The 25012-nt window shown below is 43.8% G+C and overlaps 1 protein-coding gene across 1 annotated transcript in view; it reads left to right on the plus strand.

Annotated features, from left to right (window-relative positions):
* Window positions 1–15212: 15212 nt before the first annotated feature.
* The window catches only part of fmn1 (formin 1), a 23865-nt gene continuing 14065 nt past the window's right edge, over window positions 15213–25012 (plus strand). The window contains exons 1-7 of the mRNA XM_083642983.1: window positions 15213–17095; window positions 17256–17364; window positions 18381–18442; window positions 19265–19516; window positions 20192–20347; window positions 20897–21180; window positions 23863–24004. Of these exons, the coding sequence (XP_083499109.1) occupies window positions 15365–17095; window positions 17256–17364; window positions 18381–18442; window positions 19265–19516; window positions 20192–20347; window positions 20897–21180; window positions 23863–24004 (2736 nt within the window). The 5' untranslated portion in view covers window positions 15213–15364. The remainder of the gene's footprint in view (window positions 17096–17255; window positions 17365–18380; window positions 18443–19264; window positions 19517–20191; window positions 20348–20896; window positions 21181–23862; window positions 24005–25012) is intronic.

Consider the following 25012-nt stretch of genomic DNA (forward strand, 5'->3'; position numbering starts at 1 on the left):
GGCTGTGTGGAGCCTGCTCAGACTCTGAAGCCTACACTGACTGTCACTGCCTGCCTGCCTGCCTGCCCGGCTGCAGAAACGCGATGCGCTCCCCCTCAAGCCGATATTAGCATAGAGCTCATCCACAGCCATATAGGGCAGCCCAGAGACCCCCCCCCCCCTCCATCCCTCCCCCGGACGCGTACCAGCAGTGCGGAGTGGACCCACGCGTCAGAGGGCGAGCCGAGCCCGGTGGTGGTGGTGATGATGATGGTGATATGGTCCACACTCATTCTATGTTAAATGAATGGCACTGGCAGCACTTGCGTTGAATGCGAAAGTTAACAATGGTGCAGGCACTGCCTCTCTCTCTCTCTCTCCCTCACACACACGCACCTACTACAGTACAATTTCTTATACACTGTTACACACAGTCTGTGTTCAGGCAATCCTACAAACCAGACTTGCCTTGAGGCTCCACTAGTAACTTACCATCAGGCTCTTTCTATGTTCGTCTCAGGACTTCACTGTAGTAAGAGCCCTCTCATGGACCATACGATTTTCGTTAGAGTTAGACAATCTGTGTTGGGCATTAAACTCACCTTATTTCTGCAATTTGAAGTCACAGGTAGGGTCGGGTGGGGCAAACTAATTATATCGGAAGCCTAGTTGCGGGGAAAAGTGAACGGTGGTGGTCTGTCTAAAATGCATTGCAGAATGTATAGCCATTTTCACACACATCGCGCAAAATTGCAGTTCAAAAGGCCCGCAAAACCGACAGCCTCGCCACAGAAATTGCTTTCACACACAGCCAAGCAGCACTGCCACATTCCCGTCCTGGGGTGTGCTTTCAAGTGACATCCACCCCTCCCGGATTGAAAGGCGAGCGGAGGCATTTCCACCCAGCTCCTCGCCAAAATGAATATTAGCCTAGGCTACTGTATGATGAACGAATTCATTCAACAACCAAACATCGCTGATGCATGCCAGCCAAGTTGTTAAGGATCAAGCTGATAAAGCTGCGTTCGTTAAGGATAAAAACTGATAAAACACGAAAGTGTTGTCCACATGCAGCATGGTATAAGGCTTTCAATATTCATCTGATCGACTTTATGCATCACAGACGCACCATCATGTAGCCTATTAGGTAGGCTACAAGGCTAATTCTTATCTTTTGGTTCCAGTTTTTTGTAAAGCAAATGATTCCCATCAAGTAGTCTAATTAGGGGCCGTTCTGAAAGACGACGCCCGCATATCAAACAGCTGCAGTCTGCATAATGTTCATAGAGGGAATAGTATAGGCTATAAATGCACATGACTACTATAACGTTAGTAGTTTTTGTAAGGGAATGCACAAGTGGCTAGCTAGACAGATTGCAGTTCTGGAGCTGGTTTCCAGAGGGAATATCCTCAGACCAATTCGCCACAGACGCTATAGTCCTCTGAAGCGTATTATTATATCAGTTAATTTGACCTAGGCTACTAATCAACATCGTTTGAGCATAAAGCCTAACCTACTTACAGGCACGGAGCATTCCTCCTGGCGCATGATTGTATAGGCTACTTTTTTTACTTTCACTGTCTTTCTTGCTGCATGAGGTGATTTCCCCTGTAATTTTTTTATGAATGAGCTGAGCATTCGCACTGTTCCGGCTGCTGCTCCTACGCTTTCAAGTGGAGGCGGGTTACCTGCTAACCCGGCGCTGTGACTAGGTCGGCTTGCAGGACAAAAGGCGTACAACAATTACCCACCAACGCGCGTTCAAAACTTTCACATCGGAGGCGCGGATCCTATTTTCCGTGCATTTTGCGGCTTTCAAGGCCGGTGTGAAAGCGCCTTATGTAGAAGGCAAAATGATGCCAGTGCACATGCATCTGGACTTTCCAGGCAATTCGGTGATTCTCGTCAAACTTTGTCTTTAAAAAACGAACCGCTCACTTTTCCCCGCAACTAGGCTTCCGATATAATTAGTGTGCCCCACCCGACCCTACCTGTGACTTCAAAGTGCAGAAATAAGGTGAGTTTAATGCCCAACACAGATTGTCTAACGAAAATCGTATTGTCCATGAGAGGGCTCTTACTACAGTGAAGTCCTGAGACGAACATAGAAAGAGCTTGAGGGTAAACTAGTAATGATGTTTGCAGTTAGACACGCTTTCATTTGCCGTCCAAACAAAGTACAAAGCGATCCGATGACGTTTAGCCTACAAAAAAATAATCAATATTTATTTACCAAGCAAATATACTAGATACAACAGCCCCAATAGCTTGCCTTTACCTGAGCACTGATTATCTGCCATGATATAAGGTGAGAGGAAGCATGGTGAAAAAGAAGGGCGTGAACCAGGTAAGACTCCATAATAGATTTACACAACAACAATAATAAACCGATTTACCATACACCCAATTCAAAGAAGTTAACAAATTAAATATCTAATGGGGCAATAAAGATACAATTTTCACCACAGTTTAGGGAATGAGGAATTTGGCTCCTACAGTCTGCACTAGATTGTTTATTTCAGTTTACTATTTTTAATCTAGACCTTGGAGGGAAAACAACTTTCCAATAAGTCAATAATTGCCTGATATCATCGTGGTGGGCACACACACATACTATTGGACAATTCCTACATACTAACTTAGTTGCGTGCTCAATTGCTTATTTTATACAGAATTGCAAAGTGGTATAAATAGGTCTTTCTTGTAATGCTGTTGCAAACCTTTATGCAACATTGGCTGCTTTATTGCTCCACAATCAGGCCAGTCATTTTGTTAATGGCCCAATAACAAAGCCTCATTTGGGCCACAATTAGAGTAAATGAGGCCTTGTTATTGGGCTATTGGGTGGGAACAGGGATATCAATTGGCAATAGCAAGATATGTCACTCTCCGTATCTTAATGATGGGGACAGTTTTGTTCTTGGGATTATTTATCATTATATTGGAGAGCAACAATCAATTAAAAAAGACAGAAATCTCATCAGGGCGCATTCAGGACAAATGTTCCCTGTAAGCGCCTGCATCTGATCATTTCTCACACAAAATAAATAATAATAGCTTATCAGTCAGCTGTCACCGGGTTCACTTTATCCCATAGTCATATTAAATAAATAATAATGGCTTATCAGTCAGCTGTCACTGGGCCAATTTGTCCCCACTCCCCAGAAAGGGATATTAGATGCATGGACTTTGTTCCATACTGTATAAAGGTGAATCCATCAGGGTTCTGTCAATTTAGTTCACTTATTGTTGTGCCATAAAGCAGTGTGCTGTGAAAACAGTTGCTGTGCTGCTGTCTGGAGGTGACAGGGGGATTTGATTTACCTTGACTGAACCAATAAGACTTGAATAGATGTTATGACAATATAAAATCTGCAGCTACTCCATTAAAATGAATCGGGAAAGATGTGTAGGGGGGGGGGGGGGGTCGGTCACATAATAGGCCTGTCTGGCTAAATATTGACACTGTCTCAAACATGAATCCCTAGCCTGTGTGACTTTCTAAATTGACTTGTATTTACCTTGAATATCAGCTTCTATAGGAAGCAGGCCTACATCATCAATCAGCATTAGTCGAGTGTTCAACCTTCATTGGATACTAAACTCAATTCAGCTTCATTCACTGATCAGGAAACAGATGGGGAAAGCCAACTGCAGAGCTGCTTACGAAGCACACATGATCATGTCTGCTGATAAAGACTGACATCTAGTGGACAGTAGATATTAAGTTTGATATTTACAGCATTTCCAATGGAGCTCAACATGTAACATTTCTTGCCCCGGAAGTGAGTTTCCCATTCATTTTCTCCATACACATTTCAAAAAAACGTATATAACGAGCTTTAACTATGGAAACAAGCCAACCCATGACCTACTGAATCGTGAGTGACCATAAAACATTTGACTTGGAGCAAATTCGAAAATTAGTTTTTTTCTCCGATGTTATTTATTTTTGCTCCAACTGAAATGTTTTATGGTCACTCACGATTCAGTAGGTCACAGGTTGGCTTGGTTCCAGCCTTAAAACTCGTTATATAATGATTTGGGTGGTGGTGGTGGAGGAAAGGACAAGCCTGGATGGGTCAAATGCAGAGGACATATTTCACCGGCCACCGTCAGCATGAGTGTGTGTTGTGTTGTGGCCGCATGCATGTGTTGTAGTGTTCGTGTGACAATAAAGACGGGCTTCTGTCTGAAATCGTGTTTTTCAAAATATCTATGGAGAAAATGAAGGGAAACTCACTTCCCGGGCAAAATACGTCAAGTGACTGTTCAGCTCCATATCTACTGAGGCTTCCTAATTCATTAAAGGGTTTATTTCCTCCATAATACATATTTTTTTATTTTCTCCCACCTTTCAATGTGATTGATTATACAGTCGCTAACCACTGCAGCTCAGTATGAAGCACAGCTGACCTACATAGTCTGTGGTCAGTAGTTGGCAGGGAGCGCAGATGTGACTTGCTTGACTCGGGTTAACAGAGATTATTGATAACCTGTATAGATTCACAGCCATAAATCACAAGGCACATTATTACTCCATGTAAAAGTAGATTGTGGTTCAATTATTTGTCACAGAGTCCCCCATCTGATACAATTTTGACTTTTAGATGTTTTATTACCGAAAGTGTATCAAACCCATGACCATAATAATCATACATTGTCTCACTGAGTTACGTATGGGAGGAATTATGGTGAAAATAAAGTATCCCCCTTTTTGCTGGGGACCCCACTTTGAGAACCACTGATCTAAGTCTACAGAGTCTGATCTACTCTGTGTCACTTCCAGTATATACATTTTAACTGCATTTAACACAGTGACACTCCTAGTCCTACCACAAAGGAATTCAAGATTAAGAAAGAAAATCCACTTTTGTCCTTGCTCTCCCCCCCCAAAGAATGACCAAGCAGATAACTCTTGCAGAAGAAAACAATTTGTATATTTCTGTAAAGTGAGAAACTAGAATAATTTGAGCAAGAGACAGGAGGCTGCCCATCTTGTGTCTATTCTGCTATAGTTTGAAGTCAACTGCAGAGGATTAGATTGATTAGGCAAATCCTCATTGAGCCTTCCATCTGTTTCAGTGCTCCCTTCAATACCTGTCAGTCCTTAGCGGATTACTGCTCTTTTATCTGATGATCCAATAGGAGTCCTCCTAAGTAGCCCCGGTGGAGGTGATTTGCCGAAGCCCTCGTCTGTCACTGCAGTGGGCGGGAGGTTGGCCTCTGTCACCTGAATGTCGCTGCAACTGCAACAGAATAACCTGCTGCTAGACAGAGAGATGTATCAAATACAGGTGAGAGCTGGTTCACACTCAGGTTTTGCTTTTTTTGCATGTGACAAATTTGCTAACAGCTGTGAATATTAATTGGACATATTGAAAACTATTGGAAAGTAAAAGTATTAATTTGACTTTTTGATCTAGTAATCAACTTTGTGGGTGGACACTGGACAGAAATTAAGGCTATAGATGGGAATATGAGCAATATAACAAAAACAGACTTGTAAACTGCAGTAATACAAGCTGGTTCATTCTTTGATCACTGACGTTTGTGATCCAGGGTTTTGGATGTTTGGTTTCATCCAGGGTTTATGACATATATTCAGGGGTGTCCAGTGTCTCATGTTTTAAATTGATTATGGCTTTAAATTGATGAATCCATCAAATGTCTTGGAAATTGAGTAACAGACCTATGGTTAAAAAGGGCAAGCCACGCAAGCAATTCTTCTCACAAGTATGTGATCTCAATACAGACCTACGTACAGCACTGTATGTGATGTGTGTGTGTGTGTGTGTGTGTGTGTGTGTGTGTGTGTGTGTGTGTGTGTGTAGATATGTACACATACATGTATTTGCATGTATAGTGGCATGAAATAAAGGTAGTCTTTCTTTTATTTGTATCAGGATTCATGAAGCTGCTCACTGGCATTCAGAATTGGTCGTAACACCACAAAGAAGAAACCATCATCTGCTTTGCTTATAGCAATAACCCCAAATCATGAAGGAGACTCACACTACCTTGCATCTCTACGTCCCCATCAGAGAGAGGAGTTGTGTGAGTCCAACCCTCTACCTCTGTGGGGGCCTGGGCTCCCCCTCGGAGGCCCCTCTCACGTACCAACCAGGACTAACCCCCAGCTGCCAGGAGGAGGGACCAGCTGAGATGATGCAGGGCGGTCAAGCAGACAAATTTGGCCTGGAGGATTTTAAAGAAAAGCTCGAGGCAGTGGACGACTCTTCTGAGCTCCCCTGGCTGACAGGGCTGTTACCATTGTGTTTAGACTGCCAGGCTTTCATGGGCATGGGCAACCACCAGGGCTCCAAGATTAAGCCAAACCTCCAGAGTTATCTGGAGAGCCAGGATATCTCACCAAGGTCCACCGCAGTCCAGATCCCAAGGAAGAGGAGGAGGAGAATGGAGGAGCTAGGCTGCACCAGCACCCTTCAGCACACTCTCAAGATGACAGCCGGGAGTCCGCGAGCAGCATCGAGGGGAAGGAGACTGAAGAAGCTTTGGATAACCAGCACTGACACCTTTGGGGAGACCCAGGAGTGGGACGTAGTGGAACAGAGGCCGGCCATCTGCAATCCCACAGCCAGGAGAAAGAGAGCCATGATGGGAGAGAGAGAGGAGAGAGGGACTTCAATGTGGGAGGACAGGGAGAGGAGCCCCCATCATCCAACACCAGTATGGGGTGTGAATCTGCCTGGTCCCTCTCCTGCCGTTTCTCTTGGGTATTCTGGCCAGCCATACCCTTTTCCCCCTGGAGACCTTCTATCTCTAAAAGAAGAACTTGCTCTCATTGACTCTGACACAGACCTCTCAGAGTACGACAATGAGATGTACACAACATGCATCTCCCCGTCTAGCCTTCAAGGGACTAGTGAGACCCAAGACAGCACCAGGAACTCTCCAGAAGGGGGGGTCGCCCAGACCCTGAGCCCGATCAGGGCGGCCAGCCAACTGGATGAGGAACAGAGAGCAGAGGGTGTGGAAGACAGGTCCTCCCAGCGGCAGTGCGAGGAGATGGGGAAGATGGAAGAGGAGAAGGGCATCATACGCCGGGTGAGTCTCACTAGCGCAGACTGGATCAGAGAGGACAGAGATGAGTCCCAGTTGACCTCAGATGGATGTGTGGGCGAAGAGGTCACAGCAGAGGCTCCACAGCAGCTCCAAACCCTGCAACAGAGATGCCAGGCTGAACTCAGCACTCGTCCCGAGCGGCAGACCCACGACGGGGGGTCCAACCAAGACAAGTCTCTCCCATTTGAGGAACTTCGTGCTCTTGGGGAGGCTCTGAGCCAGAGCCTGCGTCAAGCCCTGAGATTGGAGGGCCTGGGCGATGCCAAAGACTGGAGGCCAGCGAAAGCAGAGAGAGAACCCTTTGCAGATGATGAGAAGACTTCTTGTGACTTAAGCATGTTGTGGAACCCCTCGGAATTGCCAGGGAGGCCTCTGAATCTACCGCCAGATCCTCACAACTTGACTCCTGACTCCTCAAACGTGCCAAACTATTCTGGGTCACTGCCTCTTTCAACTGTTGCAGGAGGCTCAACTACGCCCTTGCCCTGTCTCTCTGCAATCCTGGATGTGTCTCCAAGAACGTCTAGCAGCTTGGAGGGCAGATCCCCCATCCCGTCCCCTCTCTCCTCTTCATGTGTGTCCAGTCCTGGGCCCGGTCATCCCTCTTTGCCTCTGACCCTGACTGGTAAGCAAAAGGGAGATACAGAGGGTCTGATAGAGTGTGCAAGCTCAGAGTATTACTTCAGGGGGCTGGAAGTGGAAGTGCAACTTCTGTCACGAGTGCAACAGAAATGGAACAGAGGAATAGCAGAGAGAGGGTGGCTTGGTTAGACCTGAGGTTGAGTGAACAGAAGCAGACTCAGATTCAGACACAGGCCTATAGACGGTTTCAACTTGACAACATAAACATTCTAAATTCCCCAGCCAGACAGGACATAAGCTCGGTTTTAAATGGTTCCCGAGCAACACAATTCCATGAAAACTGTCTATACAGTAGATGCATCAATGCACCAGAAGCTGTGCTCTCTCCAGGTAAAAATCTATCTAAGGGGCAAGTGGGCAATCTCTGTCTGTTTGTTCTCTGTGTCAATTTTTGTCCCACTGATGATGTTATGATAGATCGGCAATATGGTCCCACCCCGTTTTTAGGGGGAAAACACAAACGCCACTCGCCATTGACTTCAATGTAAAATAGCAGTACCAAAAAAATCATAGAAAAATTACAGAATTAATTTAGTTTATTAATGACCCAAAGACACCATGAAATGACAATTTCTTACAACTCGTCTGGCCATAGAATGTGCAAGACACACCGGAAAAATTACCTTTACCCATCTAAAATCATGTGACTCAAGTTACATATTTACATTACAGCCCTGAGCCAAGTAGCCTACAACGACGCTGGGCTCCACTACAACAGCATTTAATGTAGGAAGGCTAAATTAGCAACAGGCTAGACACCGGAACTAGGTCACAGACAGGACATGAGTCACATGATTTTAGATGGGTCAAAGTCATATTTACGATGTATCTTGCGCATTCTGTGGCCGGCCGAGTTGTAATATATTGTCAGTCATGTTATGGTGTCTTTGTGTGATTAATAATGTAGATTAATTTGGTTATTTTTCTATATATTTTTTTGGTACTGCTATTTTACATTGAAGTCAATTGTGAGTGGCTCGTGTTTTCCCCTAAAAGGGGGCGAGACCATGTGCCACCTACAAAATGACGTATTGCTGATCTACTGTATAGGATTTGTGACATCACTGATGATGTCATAGGCAATGGCATTGTGACATCATCAGTGGGTGATACCTCAGGATCATCAACTCGAGCTCCTGAGAAAAGGGCTATGACTACTGCTGAGAAAAAGCAAGCTCCATGGGCCAGAGGTCGAGCTGCGTATGCGAGCTGCAGGGCCAGCTCGGCGAGCTGCAGGGCGAGCCTAGGAATGGAGTGTGGGTAGCGTGCGAGTCGAGATGCCTAGTACTAATAAATCAGAACCAGAATCACTTTTATTGCCACAGTAGGTAATGAGATTACATAGAGATTCTTACTGCTGCCAAGATGAAATAATGAAAACAAGAGTGTGCAGTGTCAGATAGACCTGGACCTTATGGATTAGTGAAAAACTGAGCATCGACATTTAGAGGTTGGTTAGTGGAGTGAACAGAAGCTGAAGAGCAGAGGGCTTTGGTGGTATGCTCACTTCTCACAGTTGATTACAGCGCTCTGCTTTTCATTTTCTAGCCTAGCCTGCTGTTGTCTGGTGACTCTGGTCTCATCCTCTCCTATTGTCTCCTCTGGGTCATTTGAGCACACACACACAGACACACAGACACACACACTCTCTCTCATCCCAGCTGCTGAAGCAGATCTGAAGGAAGTGTGGTAGTCTGTGAATAATGACCCCATGCTGGTCTGACATAGCACAACGTGCGTGTGTGTGTGTCTTTGTGTGTGTGTACGCTCATGCGTGTGTGTGTGTGTGTGTGTTAGGTCAGGCGTGAAGTACTTGGTGAACACCTGATGTGGACACCCTGGTGGCAGGGTTTGGTCAGTGCGATGCTGGGCACTGACCTGAAACCTGAGTTCCCCTCTACAGAACAGGATTAGTGTGCGTGTGTGTGCGAGAAGAGGGCTAAGGGGTGGAAGAGGGAAGGATTTTTTTCATGTGCAGGAGGGAAGCATAATCTATCTGGACTTAATCAGTCTGCTGTCTGGGGCTCAGTGTGTAGACGCATTCTTCTGAAGTCAATAACTCAAGGACAGTAATAAAAACTTCATACCAGTACACCACGGGTTCCCCCTAGAGATGATCTGATTAGATTTTGGATCACCTTGTTGCATACATTTGCATAATAATAACTGAAACTACTTGACTCATGCCACCCATGTGTTATGTAAAGACAAGTTGACATCGAAATATTTGCTAATTAATGCATTGATTAGCTTACTTAATGACCTCATTCATTAGCATAACTTGTAGTGCTGCTTACTATATCATGGTGGGTGACATAGACAGCTCAAGTGCCTCTTGTTGATCATCTCCATGAGGTGGTATACCTATGAGTACATGGGCCAGATGCATACCCAGTATGACATTACACCTGTATCTGTTTAAAACTCATTCAAATTCTCTGCATATAAGACCCCACCTACGTCGTACGGCCTACGACTACTCCATATAGACGCTTTTCATAAGACCCCACCATCCCCTATGACTACTGCATAGACACTTTTAATGGAATTGTGTTACTACTGTAGGGAACAGTTTGAAATGTAGCTTATTTCCTGTCAGCTATTGTATTGGCATCATAGACTTATACACTGCAATAGGAAGGGGCAATTTAGAATGTTTACGTTGTCAAGTTAAAACTGTCTATATTTGTCTGATATGAAATATTCTATATCGATAAATTGTTTGGCTATATTGCCCAGGCTTAGTTTATACAACAGCTTTTAGTGTACAGACATTTTTGTATCGCCATATATTGAATTTTTATACATTGTCCCATACCTAGTATTTAGCATATTATACGGTACACCTACCCTGCTGATGCACCAAGATGCCACAGTGATTCTGCTTGTTCTTCTCCAGACGAGGCTCTCCAGAGACAGGAGGAGATCTGGCAGAGGGAGGTGGAAGAGTCTCTCCTCTTCTGCACGTCCGTGCTGTCCCACCCCTCCAGACCAAGACACATCGACTTCCTGCGCATCACGGCCCCCGAAGATGACATCATCGCCGACACGCCCACGCCTCTCTCCCCAGAACCTCAGGTGAGAAGCGCGGGTGGCTTAACACCTGGCATGATTTTTGCTGTCTAGACAAGCGGTTTTCAGTCATGCCATCTTGACCCAAGAATCTGCAAGTCTTTATTCCAGCAGGTGTTTGGTTGAAATGAAAATGTGCAGAATCTTGACTCTTGGTTTATTAGGTATATAAAAAGTCAAATTTCCCCTATACTTACCACACTGACATAAGCATTCTATGGTTGAGGTTATGGAAAAGTGGGGAGAGGACTGGGGTGTGAGAGTTCGGGCACTCTTACCTTTGTATGGCACTTCTTTAGATTTCACTATTCACACCATTCACACGCACGTGTGGGTCTGGGGAAGAGAATGTTCCAGGTCCCAGGGTGCTGGCATCCCATCAGCAGATGATATAAGGGAAAATGAAGACAAGGCAGTTTAGCTAACCTGACAACAACAGACTGAACTGTCAACTCGTTACTCCATTTCCATCTTCATCTTCAGTAGCCAAAACTCAACTGGACCCAGGCAACAGTTTGGCTGCTGTTGTTTTTGTCACTCTAAATCTATTGGGTTACCATAGCTTTACTTCAACTTTAAATAGGGTCTGCACTCTGCACCTTATAGCGGTAAACTAACTGAATACAGTACACTAGTCAGTACAGTCAGAGTTACTGTTACTTACACACATTGCTAAACTCAATGTGTTCCTCTTTTTTTCTGTGAACCACAAGGTTTGGCAAAAGCAGAGACGGGTCCTTTTTAGAGACACCCCATTGGCTTTCACCAAGCCTGAGGTCAGTCAGGGCCAGGGGTCTTGTGCTTAAAAAGGTTGGTGACCACTGGTTTCTGCTCGGTGTAGGCTGGGTTGTCTCAACTTGTCTGTGATACTGTTGATACTGAACTTGCTGTAACAGAGGCATTTAGAGTTGACATATAATGCTTGAAAGTGACTTGTGAATGCCGCGCGAGCCATCCGGCCTTGCCAATATACAATACATACCTCAGCCGCATCACTGAATAATTCAACCCGACCTTTTAGCCTTAGCAAGAAAACGTCCCTGGAGCTGCCACTGACTTTCAAATAAACTGTATAATATTGATTATCAGTAGGCTTACCCCCTTTCACGGCTGTTTTCACTCTGCTACAGGGGCTATAATGAATGAAAAGCTATTAGTTTATAAAATGCGTTAACAGGACCAAGGGGCCGCCATCTTCTCCCATTAACGTTAAATAAATAAACGCTAAATTCACTTAACTATAGTGAAAAGTTTCGTTCATGATAATAATTGATACAGGTTAGCTTCACTATTTTGAAGAGTGGTTTTATACTGACCTGTTTCTAACAGGGAAGTCAGGGGAAATGAAGACAGGTGAGGTGTGTCGAGGCAACAGCACGGCAGCTTCCTTCCTTTAGCCTAAATAGCGCTACAGCTCCTCCCTGTGGCGCAAACGGGAATTGCACAAGTTTTCAAGTATTGACAAAGCAATGTACAATATTTCAAAAGATACAAACTAAATGAATGCATGCGCATGCCATCAAAATGAGACCATACATTTAGTGAGTGTCAGAGTAAATCTAAGTAACACTGCCTCATCATGACATTGACATATTGTTTCTGCACTACAATGGGGTAATGGAGTTCTATCTTGGCACTGTCTGTGACTGCATAGCAATTTAGGTCAATATGTTAAGCAGCTAAGGGGTTCAGTGGGAGGACATGGATGAGGACGCGGATGAGAACTCCATAATTACATGTTGGAGACTTGGACAGTGTGTGAATCACTTTTCCAGATCATGACTCAAAATTGGTCATAGGCTATGGCATAAATTATTCAAATGTAATTTGCATTGACAGTGCTTAAGCCCACTAATTACAGGTTATGGTTCCACATTAGTGAACATTCAGGTTCGTCCTGCCCCACAAACTGCCATGACAAAGTGATGCACTGCTCTGTAAATTAATTAGAAAGGATCAAATCATGTCTGCTGATGGGTAGGCTACATTGCCTGGTTTGGAACTGTTTGTCCATAATTTAAAGCTTGCTTGGATGGTTATACAAAATCAGTCTCAGCTTCTCTGAGTATCTTCAGACACACAGTACAATGACAGGATAGATTAGTCTAGACTTTTTGGTTTGGCAGTAATTCACGTTCACAGATACTGTTTAGGTTGTCCTATGAATATCAAGTTTTATTCCCATTTAAACTACCAATCTTGAGCAAACCCATTCCCAAACCTAACCTATATTTACTAGCCAAACTACTCATTTTCATCATCACAATACTTGCCTATACAGTATATTGCTTGTGCAGCATGCTAATGCTCACAAAATGGGTTACTTCAGCAGTATGTTATGAGGGAAAGAGTGAGTTCAGTGTGGCTGGTGTGACAGACGCATGATGACAACAAACCAGCCTGTCAATTAGCTTAAAAGGAGCCAGATGTCCAGACAGCAGGGGGACAGCTGGCACTAAATGTAAATCTACTTTTTACTATTATGTGTAACACACATGCATAGGGAGAGAGAGGGAGAGAGAGGGACAGAGAGAGAGAGAGTTTAAACCTAAGTGCAGTAAACTACCACCTGCTGCCGATACCATATTGCTCATACAATGCACATGCACACACACGCACAGTTGCATTAAATCTGTTCCCTTGTGTAAGGGCATTGGGAAAACTGCATTCTTTCAGACACAGTGCGCCACACAGTACCAGTAGCCTACATGAGGTCATTTAAGAGAGTTAAAGCCCTATCATTTATGATATATGACTTCCACTCGCTTTGTATGGACTGTGAAGCAGAATACTAGTTACACTGCAATTTGTACATTAAATGGTTTATAATTTCATATCCGCTTTACATCAGAGCCATAGTAGGCACATAAATCACACAATGATATTGGGTTGGTTTACTACAGCAGCTAAAGAGAACATTGAATACAATACAATAACATGATTGTGTTATTATGACGTGGTGATATATGCATTCTGCACACGCTGTTCTTCCACTGCCTAATGCTGGATTCAGGCAGTGTGTTTGTTCAGGGTCTAATTAGTGTTGTGTACACTCTGATGATGCTAATGCTATTTCATAGGATTATCCAGATTCATTACTGTTACATAAATGCTGCAATGGGCCACCCCGGGAATGCACAAACACTTAGTATTACTAAGATTAGGTGTTAAGGCCACCACAGGGTAAAACAATGTCTCAAACACATACACTAAATACATTAAGCCAGACCAAGACCAACTTACATAATGCTATCGCTTGTGAAGGATAATATGTGAACATAAAAGCAAACAAGGGTGGAACCTAAAGAAAACAACCAGGGGAACTACTTAGTTACATTTTGTTATCTTATTTTATTTATTTTATCTCACCTTTAAAAGAGATAGTATTATATTGTAATATCATTTTATTTCACTTTATATTTTATCATTCTTAGATATGCAAAAGAGAAAAGAGAAAGAAAGAGAAAAAACTGTAAATACAGCCTACAAGCTTTAAACGGTCACAAATCAAATTGTCTATATGCTGACAAAATCAAGAAAGTGAAAAAGTCTTCCCTGTCCACTATGTGATTGAGCAGATTAGCAGTCGGGTGTAGTAGGTGGGGTTAGACCACTAAGAAGCACAGATTAGCTTGGTGTTGCTGCAACCTGCAAGGGAATGGAGAGGCCTCCCAGTATAGCTTCACGAGTCCAGTGTTTAGCAAGCTGTCTCTGGCACTCCTATTGACACTGCTCTTGCTCTGGGCGTGGTGTCCTGCCATGTGTTCTGGGTGGCTTCCTATGCAGCACAGAACACGGATCTGTTAGGGTGTTGCCTGAAACCATAGCAGCCACTGTGGTGATGCAAAAGCTTAGGGAGGAAAGTTGAAGTTGAAGACGGAGAGGCTGAAGGACATCTGCGTTGCCATCTGACATCTGACATCCACCATCTGCTTTCAACGACTCTGTCACAGCCTGTAGGATGACATGCAACATGCTGCCGGAACCTGCTGGTAAACTGCTACAGCAGGTCCAGAGGGACCAGAGGACCTAGGAGGCTACAGCAGGCACACATGAACCAGAGGGCCTAGGAGGCTGAAAATAGGAAACAAAAGAGGGGACTTGGATCTGGCAGTGAGTACCAGGTTGAGCTCAGGCTCTGAGTCACACCAGCAAGCAGGACCATGGATCTGGGCTTAGAAACTCTTCCTTTCCATTACTCTCTGGATTTGGCTGCTGCCATTGGTTACCCTGTGTGACTAACAGCTGCTTCCATTTTTAGGTTTGGGAGGCTAGCTCTCTAGTACGACATAAAGGAGCTGTTGGTACTGTACTGTACAGTTGAAGGATAAAGGCATTCTTTTCAACAAACTGGAGCGAAAGCAGGTTTGGCTTTTCAGAGGTGATTCTATGACTTTCTAAGGCTTTGAGTAGATACTGTACTGAATAAAATATCTCTTGGATATAGTAGTTTCTTTGGATTTAAATGTTTTTGGGATAAGGACTGCATGCTATACAGATGTCTTATTACCAAAGAGACCACATTTATTAAGACTGCATTTTCCTTGTGTAAGATGATATGAAGTTGCATTAAAACGGCAAGTCATGGATATGAGCAGAGTTAATGGTGACCACAGTGCTGAGGTTGTGGGAAAAGCGTTCCCAGAACATCCTACAAACTCCATCCTGGACAAGTTCACCACCATCTTCACCCACAGATCTGACTCCCAGCAGCTGGGACAACAGGCTGCCATCCTGAAATTCTACAGGTCTCTTTCAGAGGAAGAGAACAGGAACATAATGCAGGGAGACACTGAGTTCAATGGTAATCTAAAGGACAGGGATTCACGGTATGGATATGTTCTCAACCATAAGCGAGATTCCTCATCTCAACTCATATTGCCTGTTGAAAGAGAGGACATGACCTATAACTCAGGGAGTGATAGTAGTGTGAATGGAAACCTGGTTCAGGCACCTATGTGGGAAACATGTAACCCATCAGAGGAGGGCATTGAAGAAAGACATAACATAAACATTGGAAGTGGCTTCTCTGAGGAATTCAATATGGGCAAACAGAGCTTAGACACAAACCAGCACAACCAGAGCACATCCCCAGACCTTAATGCAAATGTGTGCACAGTCAAACGCAATGACAACAAAGACAATTACAACAAAGACATACATGAGGGTTGCCACAAAGCAGAGGCCTCGATGGAAGAACGTGTCTTGAATGAATCCATGCAACCAAAAAGTCAACACATTTCAACTGAATGCACAACAATTGATTTGGATTGCATTCCACGAGTCAGTGTCAAGCAGGATGAGGCTAAGGAACCTAACCAGGAAGTGACAAAACCAACTATGTCTACTGATGATGTGGATTCTGACTCTGAGATCTTCTCGGCAGTGAAAAGATCTTCCAACACCACCAGACATGTAGTGATAACTCTGACTAGGACGGAAGCTGCTGTTGAAGAACAAGTTGAATCAGCAACTCCAGTTTGGGAAAATGCTAAGGAGCAAACCGGTGGGCATTCGCAATTTACACGGGAGGATGAAGAGGAGGCGAAAGGTGCAGAGGAGGACAATGAAGATGAGGACAAAAGAGACACCAACGAGTTTCACCGTCGTCCCGGCCCACAGGACGATTCACCACACCCAGCCAGTGACCGTCTGCCTGGATCCACCATGACCAGAACCACCTTCTCCCCAGGTTCCCCTACAGACAAGCCCATCCAGCTCCCTGCCCTCCTCAGTGGCCTGAGGGTCCTGAGAAAAGGGGTGGCGGGGCCGGAGCACGACACCGTGTCCCAGATCAAACCTCCATCCCAGGGAGCGAGGAGGCAGATCTTATCCGAGCAGGGGGATTCCTCCAAGGCCCAGGGAAGCTTCCTGGACCAAATCTCCCAGTTCCTAAACCGGGACAAGAAAGGAGACGAGACAGAGGAAAACAAAGTCAAAGAAGTGACGGAGTCTGCTGATGAGTCGGAGGGAGACAGAGAGGAGGCCGAGGGAAAGAGGGACGAGACGAGAGAGAGGAGCGAGAACGAAGAGTGTCCAGAGATAGAGAGTGAAGAAGTGGACCATGACACAGAGGAGCCAGCAGACACTTCAGAGTGGTCGGAGCCTACAAAATCTCCTGTGTCTAGTGCAGAGGCAGCCTTTGATGCCTTCAAGGCCTTCTTCACCCCCAAGCCTTTAAAGAAGGACCTACCAGAGAAGGTGGACCTGGAGGCTGTGAGGAAGAAGATTAGAAGCGATAAAGAAGTGCTGAGAGCCTTATTTGAGAGAACCGCCAATAAGACACCAGAGAAGAAAACCGTCTCTGATGGCAAAGTATGCATTGTGTTATGAACATGGAATATTAATTAAGGGATTCCACAGATGCTTCTGGAAAAATACTGTTATACCTGAGACATTATTTGAATACTCTTGTGTCTGTAAAGATCTACATAAAATTTAGTCATATCTCTGTTTCAATCTCTTCCCCCCCTAGTCAGAGGCATCCACCCCAGGCGAGGGAGAGGAACGAACTCCTGGCCGTCTACAAGCCGTCTGGCCACCACTCAAGGAGGAAAAAGTTGGACTTAAGTACACAGAAGCAGGTATTGACAAAGTTATACAAAGAAATATTACATTACCAAAACACTATGTCAATTGAAATATTGAAACAAACAAAATTACTACATTGCCTAAAAAATAGACTAGTACAACTCACACAGCCATATCAAATATTTGTGACAATGTTTGTTTGGCACAGAGCAGTCCAGAGGGTGGCAGTGTTTACTCTGTGGTATCATGTGATGGATGTATAGTAGAGTGTAATACTGATAAGGTAAACACACCCTGTGTCCACAGCAAGGAAACTAACCAGTCATTTCTCCATGAGTTATGTGAAGGCATTCCGATTACAGACTGGGGTCACATAAGACATTTGCTGATGTGCCTTTGAGCAACAGTCAGTGCTTCTAGCTTAGCTCCAGAAGTAAGTTCACTAAATCACTAAAATGACAACACATTGACTTTAACTGCCCCCCGGCCTCCTGTCATTTTGCAAAAGTGGCCCCCGGGCAAAGCAAGTAGAAGTACCCCTGCCCTAGACTAGGCATGGAAGTCATACCCTGATGTGTGTCAAGGTCTGAAGCAGATCTTTTAATTACTTTTGAGGATCTACTGCCATCTTGTGGTCAAGTTATGCATTGTTTTAGACTAGAATAACCTAGTCAGTGTATCTATAACAACTATGTCCTCAAGCACCTCCCAGCCTCCTGCAGTGAATAAACGAAGATTTATGTTGTTTATGAAAAAATTAGTCAAAGTCCCCCAAGTGCTCCTGGTTGTTGTCATTTGCTGGGCTGCGGCTTGTAGCCAGCCACTTCCTCACTGTACCATCACTGTAGCCAGCCACTTCCCCACTGTACCATCACTGTAAAGAAAGCCCTGTCAGCCACCACCGCTGTAATAACCAACATCTGTTGTGGTAGCCTACCCAAAAGCACATGGGCCTATTGTAAAGCTCTCTCTCTCTCTCTCTCTCTCTCTCTCTCTCTCTCTCTCTCCCTCTCTCTCTCTCTCTCTCTCTCTCTCGTCATGTCTCTCTCTCTTCTGCTTTTTCTCTCAGAGCACCAGGCTGCCCTTCTGCAGCTGAAGAGAGAATGCAAGGAAGAACTGGAGAACTTACAGGTGTGTGTAAAGTGTATTTAAGCATGGTGTAGTATAGAGCAGAGGTGCCCAAATTCTTTCCTATGAAGGGCCAAAAATGTATCTGGATGGAGGGCCATGGGCCAAAAATAAATGTGTGAAATTACATTACATTAAAATGTATTATATTTTATAACCAATTTACTATTTAATTCTAAATATAAAATACATTTTCAAAATAATAAAAATGTTATTCGAACTTTTGTTAAAAGCTTTCATTAGAGTTCAATTTAGAATTGATAAAAAATGCATAAATATTTTCAAAGGGATCGAGACACCTTTCTGACCAAAAGTGCATGCAACTCCAGGTCCATAACCCTAACCCTACCCAAAGAACCCATTGTCATTCAGATAACTTGAGGTGAGTGGTCAAAGGACCTTGCCAAAATTTAGCCTAAATTTTGAGTGTTATTTAGCCCCCTTCCCGACATGCTAGGTGGACATGGTCCAAATCGATTCCTTAGGTCTTCTAGTTTCATATGGTATAAGGATCATCACACTAGCTTTAAATATGAGCCCAAATACAATAATATCAGCTGAGGATATTTTTCTAAATCTTTTTGTCAAATCCATGGGGGGGCAAAACAAACAGGGGGCGGGCCAAAGTTGGCCCGCGGCCCCCAAATTGGTCACCCATGGTATAGAGCCATGGTATACAAAATAAAGAAGTGCTTTTCAAAAATGCATAAAAGTCATTAGATCTTGGTGCATCAGAGGTCAAACTTTATGCAATCATAGTAAATGCCTTCTGCCTTGGCCTATCTTGGCCTCCATGGATGTCAAGTCTAACCAGCATGATTTCAGGAGGACTACACCCAGCAGCTGTCCAGGCTCAGGGTGGAAAACGAGGACACCATCAGCCGCCTGGAGGTCAGCTTGGCCCAGCTCCAGGCCGAGCTCTCCCTGGCTGGCAGCCGGCGGCGTGCGGGCCTCCGAGACGTGGCTGTGTCCACGGGAGATGACCAGCTTTTACACAAGTCCTTCCGCACTGTCTGCATCCAGACGGACCGAGAGACCTTCATCAAGGAGGACGAGGAGTCTGTGGGGAGAGCCTGTGTAAGCCCCGTACATGTTTATTCCATCTTAGAAACATGACCAAACTCAGGTCTATTTTGTCACAAGCCAAGTTAGAAATAATAATAATTCCCTTTCCACATGCCTCAGCAAGGCGTAGATGGAACACTGCTGCAAGGCTGTTGACTATAGGTCCAGTAGATGTCACATCACACCCATCTTAGCTTCCTTACATTGGCTTCCCATCAAGTTCAGGATTCAATTTAAGGTTCTTGTACTCACATATGGCACCTGTGGTACATCTGTGACCTGCTCCATCCCTACATCACCAGCACATCTTCTGACCAAGGCTTACTGGTTTTTCCTTGCTTTATAGGCTCAAAACAAAAGGTGATCAAGCCTTTGAAATCTCTTCCGCTGGACTTAGATCTGTTTTCTCTGTTGACACTTTCAAAAAGCAGCTAAAAACTAATCTGTTCAGACTGGCCTTTGTCTAGCCTCTTGTGTCTGTAGTATTTCTGAGTTTTTATGTATTTGTTTTTGTGTTTTATTGTTTTTTACTTTTTGATAGTCTTATTTTAACTATTTTACTCATGTGAAGCACTTTGTGACTTTGCTCTGTGAAATGTGCTTAAACTTTACTTACTTACGTACGTAACATAAAAGTAAACTTTACTTAATTACTTACTTACTTAATTACTTACTTACCCTCTGCAGCAGAAGGTGGCTCCTAAGAAGCTAGACCTGGCCTCCATCAGCCTCAGCCTGGCCGGACAGAGGGAGGACGCGTCTCTCTCCTCCTCGTCATCCGTGCTGCCGCCCCGTCCAGCTCCTGCTCTGTCAGAACCAGAACCAGCCCCTTTCCAGACCAAGGTTATTATACTGTAGTTGACTAAAACTAAGCTAAAAACTAAAATTAGGTGAGAAAAATACATTTTAGTTGAGCGAAATAGAAATAGAAATAAAAACTGGACTTTAGAAAACAGCTAAAACTAACTGAAGCGATATTGTGTACTTACAAAACGAACTAAAATGAAATAGAAATATACAGAAAATGTCTTTAGTTTTAGTCTTTGTCAGTTTTGTCAACTCAGTGAGCATGAGGAGGCATGGTGCTTTGGTGCATATGTTTATTGAGACTGGGAAGTCTACATGACTGTGAGTCATGACTGTCTGTATTGTAATGACTAATCGCAACTTCTTAAATCTTGCACCTGACAAATACCCCCATATTATAAATAAATAAATACATAAATACACAAATAAATAAAACTAATAGCCTACTAAACCAAAAGTTAAAACAAATTAAATAGGTAAACCCACTTCTGGAAACTAACTGAAACTAAACTGAATTGAAAACAACAATTAAAAACAAAATAAACATAAAAACAAATGTAAAATACAAAACTAACTCTGTTCCAGACTCTGCTGCCCCCTCCTCCACCACCACCGCCATGTTTCTCATCAGTCCCAAAGCAGACGCATCAGCAGACATCAGATGGTCCTCTACCACCACCACCACCACCACCACCACCACCACTGCCCCCTCCACCCCCTCCACTGATGCCAGGCTTGCCCCCGCCCCCACCACCTCCTCCTCTACTGGGGGGGTTTGTGGTGGATAAACCTCCCAGGAAAGCGTCTGTGGAGCCTTCTTGCCCCATGAAGCCCCTCTACTGGAGCAGAATCCAGATCCAGGAAAAGAAGTAGGTCTTTCCTGCTTCATGGGGGTTCCATTTAAAAAGATTAAGTTTGCCTGGCAGGTGAAACAAAACCATCCATCTGGCAGCTTCAGGTTATGTGTTTAGTCCTACTATCACCAAACCAAAGACACCAATACACAAAATCAAAGATTGGTGCTGCACAAAGTAGAACGATCTATTCTAGATACTGTAAATACCTACCAACCTATAGATAGTTTTAACTTGACAACATGAACATTCTAAAGTGCCCCTAGCTAACTTCCTGTTGCAGTGTTTGCTAATTCAATAGGTGACAGAAAATAAGCTAGGTTTCAAACTGTTACCTACACCTGTGGATCCGTGGACGTACAAGTAAATCCATACAAAATAGATGTTTCACTGAACTGCTGGTGTTTGGGCTTGGACTCTTTTTTCCCTTTTGTCACCGGGCCCCCCTAAACCTGAATCTGGAACGACAGTAACTGGACACTTGAGTCATTTATCCATGTTTGCTAGTTGTTTTGTGCACAGGTTTGACATGCATGAATGTGACCTCTTCACAGAGTAGTCGACACCTGCTGGGGGGGAACTAGCTGTGGTGCGTACATATCATTTTAGAAACGGGCCTATGAAATTACTTGGAATATTGTTTTTATCATTTTGGAAATAAATTATAATCCACAATCTTTCCACGTACCCCCTGAAAGTACCCCTAGGGGTACACATACCCCTGGTTGGGAATCACTGACTTGTAGACATTATTGCTTTAAGCCAAGATGACAGGCATCAGTTTCCCATCATCGAGATCACTTTAATTGTCAAGTACAATTAATGATCAACAATTTGTTTTGTGGCAATGATGCGGAGATGCATTGACAACTGCAATTGTCCCACTCTCTACTGATGTCACATCAGTCAAGACATAAACAGACTAGGCTCACTTGAAGAGGAGACAGTGATGTGTGTGGTGTTGTGATGGCAGGCTTCCTTGGCTGTTCAGTGGAAAGCTGATACTTTGTGAAAGGCCTCCTTATCCCTCAGAAGCCACACTCAGACATCCACTTTAGTTAGGCTTTGCAACTGAGCATGCACTTATGCTAACCACAGTCTCCAACAGTTTGTGTGTCTCTCTCCGGTCCAAACATCATCAGAATTTTTTTTTCTAATCCTGTGATTTTTGGACAGAAAGAAAAATGTTATTTGGCAGAGTTTGAAGCAATATTCAGCCAGTGTTCTCAGATATTTAGAGAGGAAAAAATCAGGACCACACACGTCACTGCAGTTCCCACAGTCTGTGTCTCAGCAGAAAGTCTAAACTGCTTTTGAGGCGGAAGACAAGACAAGCGCAACTAACTCCAATATATACTTTTGACAGTCAAAACACAGCCTTGGCCTTCATATATCCAATTGCACCAGCCTTGGGGTGGGACAATTTAAATTACAGGGTATACATTTACTGATCACAGAAACAGCATGAACCTAACGTGTTCCCATAGCTGATATTTTGTGGTTTTTAGTATCCATAAATTTGACCATTTTCATGTCAAAAAATGACAAATATTCAGTGATTTCTCCACAATTTTTGACATTTTATACATTTGGATTGAAGCTGCCAATACAAAACTCAAAAACGACTCAGGGTACGTGTTTCCCATAGACAACCATCATAGTATTAATCAGTCATCATCATCATCATCATCAGTATATAATTGGGAGCTAGGGCTCTGCTTGTTTCTCTGTCCCACTGATGACATCATCAGTGATGTCATAAACCCCACTGATGACATCATCAGTGATGTCATAAATCCCACTGATGACATCATCAGTGATGTTATAAATTCACTCACTCACTCTCACTCTCTCACACACACACACACACACACACACACAAAGTCACGAGAGAGACTGAGGGACAGGGAGAGAGAGAAGAGGGAGAGAGAGAGAGGGGGAGAGAGACTAAAAAAGAGGGAGAGGAGGAGAGGGAGAGAAGGAAAAAGAGGGGGAGAGACTGAGGGAGAGAGGGGGAGAGAGACTGAGGGGGAGAGACATTGTGCGTGCGCCAATAGGGCAGGCAAGGCCACACAGCAGGTGATCAGGGGGATAGAGCAGGGATGTTGGATTTTACCAGGGCAGTGGGAAAATGGTCCAGGGCACACGTGGAAGATTTCATCTTATGGATGATGTCCTCAGTCTCTTGCTGTTAGACTTCGGAGAAGCAGCAGTGATGCTGGGAGATCCCAGACTGTGGGTCAGCAGTTGGGACAGGGTGGAGGAGGTGGAGAGATAGGAACGGATGGTGTTGACCTTTGCCCTAAAACAGTCAATGAAACCATTGCACCGTTCCTCTGTGGTTTCAGAGTGTGCAGGAGTTTGTGGCTTAAGGAGGTGATTTATGGTGGAGAAAAACTGCTTGGAGTTGCTAGGACTTTTGTTAATGATGTTGGAGTAATACTGTGACCGTGCTTCTCTGAGAGACTGTGAGTAGGCCTTTTGGTGTTCTTCATAGGCTGCTAGCCTGTGAACAGTTCAGAACTGCGCATGTGTTGGAGGAAGCATGGTGCTAGTCTCGGCTCTCCCCAGATCGGCAGAGGGTGGAGCAGCGACCAGGGCAGCCAATAGGGCAGCATGGGATAAATTGGTCAAGTATAATTGGGGAGAAAATGGGGGGAAATCAGAAAAAAAACCTTATCTCTCTGTCTTCCTCAGTAACAACACACTATGGAACTCTTTAGAAGAACCCAATATAATCAACACCACTGAGTTTGAGGACCTCTTCGCCAAGACCACCACACAGACCAAGAAGAAACCGCTGTCAGAGGCCTATGAGAAGAAAACCAAAGCCAAGAAGGTAATGCAAAAACCTGACTATAGGGATGAGACAATCTGCTCATCTCACGATACGAGTCAACATGCAATATGGGGTTCACAATTCAATACAATCATGATACAATGTAATAAATAAAAGTGTTTGTGCAGAATTATGTTTATTTCTGAGCCGCAGATCTTTCTAGCAATGCCATTGGCTTGCTAGAATGTAAACAACAATTTAAAAATGTAATTACAAAGTGTCAATAATTCATATAATTTGGATGGAGAGCTTGTTAATTTGTGATTACTACAGCAGACTAAAATATTGCTATGCATTTTTCTGCCCCATGATACATATTGACATACAACATATTGAATTTCGATATTTCGTCCCATCTATCAGACACACATCAGCTTTTTGGAATTTTTACCTGTAACTGATTACTAAACAATCCTGTAGCTACCAGCAGTACAGAGTGCTTTACGATTGCAATGTGTCACTTGTTCACTAGAGGGGGTTGATGACATTGAGTTTACAAGGCAACAAGGCAGGAGAAAAAATACACAAGAGAATAGAGTATAAAATAAATCCAGGTCCAGGTACAATTTTGAGAATCTCAAAATTATATTGATCTCAAATTGAGATCAATATAAAATGCCTTTATTTGTATATACAGTACCTGTACACCCTGAGGGAGGCGTAATGAGGGAGGCATATGCTTAAACACATAGGTGATAGTGCCTCCAAATAGACATTTTATATTTGAATTATATTATTATATTTCTATACCGTCTTGACACTATAAATATATTTTCCCCACTGTTTTGTTTTTCAGGTGTTAATTCTATTAATTACCTCCCACCTCATGAATTTAGCTTGAAACCCTGATGCGCTCCCCTCTCACTTTTTTGTGACTTTCCATTTGCTGGATTTGCAAATAGTAGAGATGTACTTCCACCATACGATCTGAAAGAAGCCTGTCTTTTTACTTGGTCAAAAAGGTGATGTCAAACACGAGTAGTAGGACTGGTTTTCACAGGAAGCTGA

Source organism: Poromitra crassiceps (genome assembly GCF_964638095.1).
Source record: "Poromitra crassiceps genome assembly, chromosome: 9".
NCBI lineage: Eukaryota > Metazoa > Chordata > Actinopteri > Beryciformes > Melamphaidae > Poromitra > Poromitra crassiceps.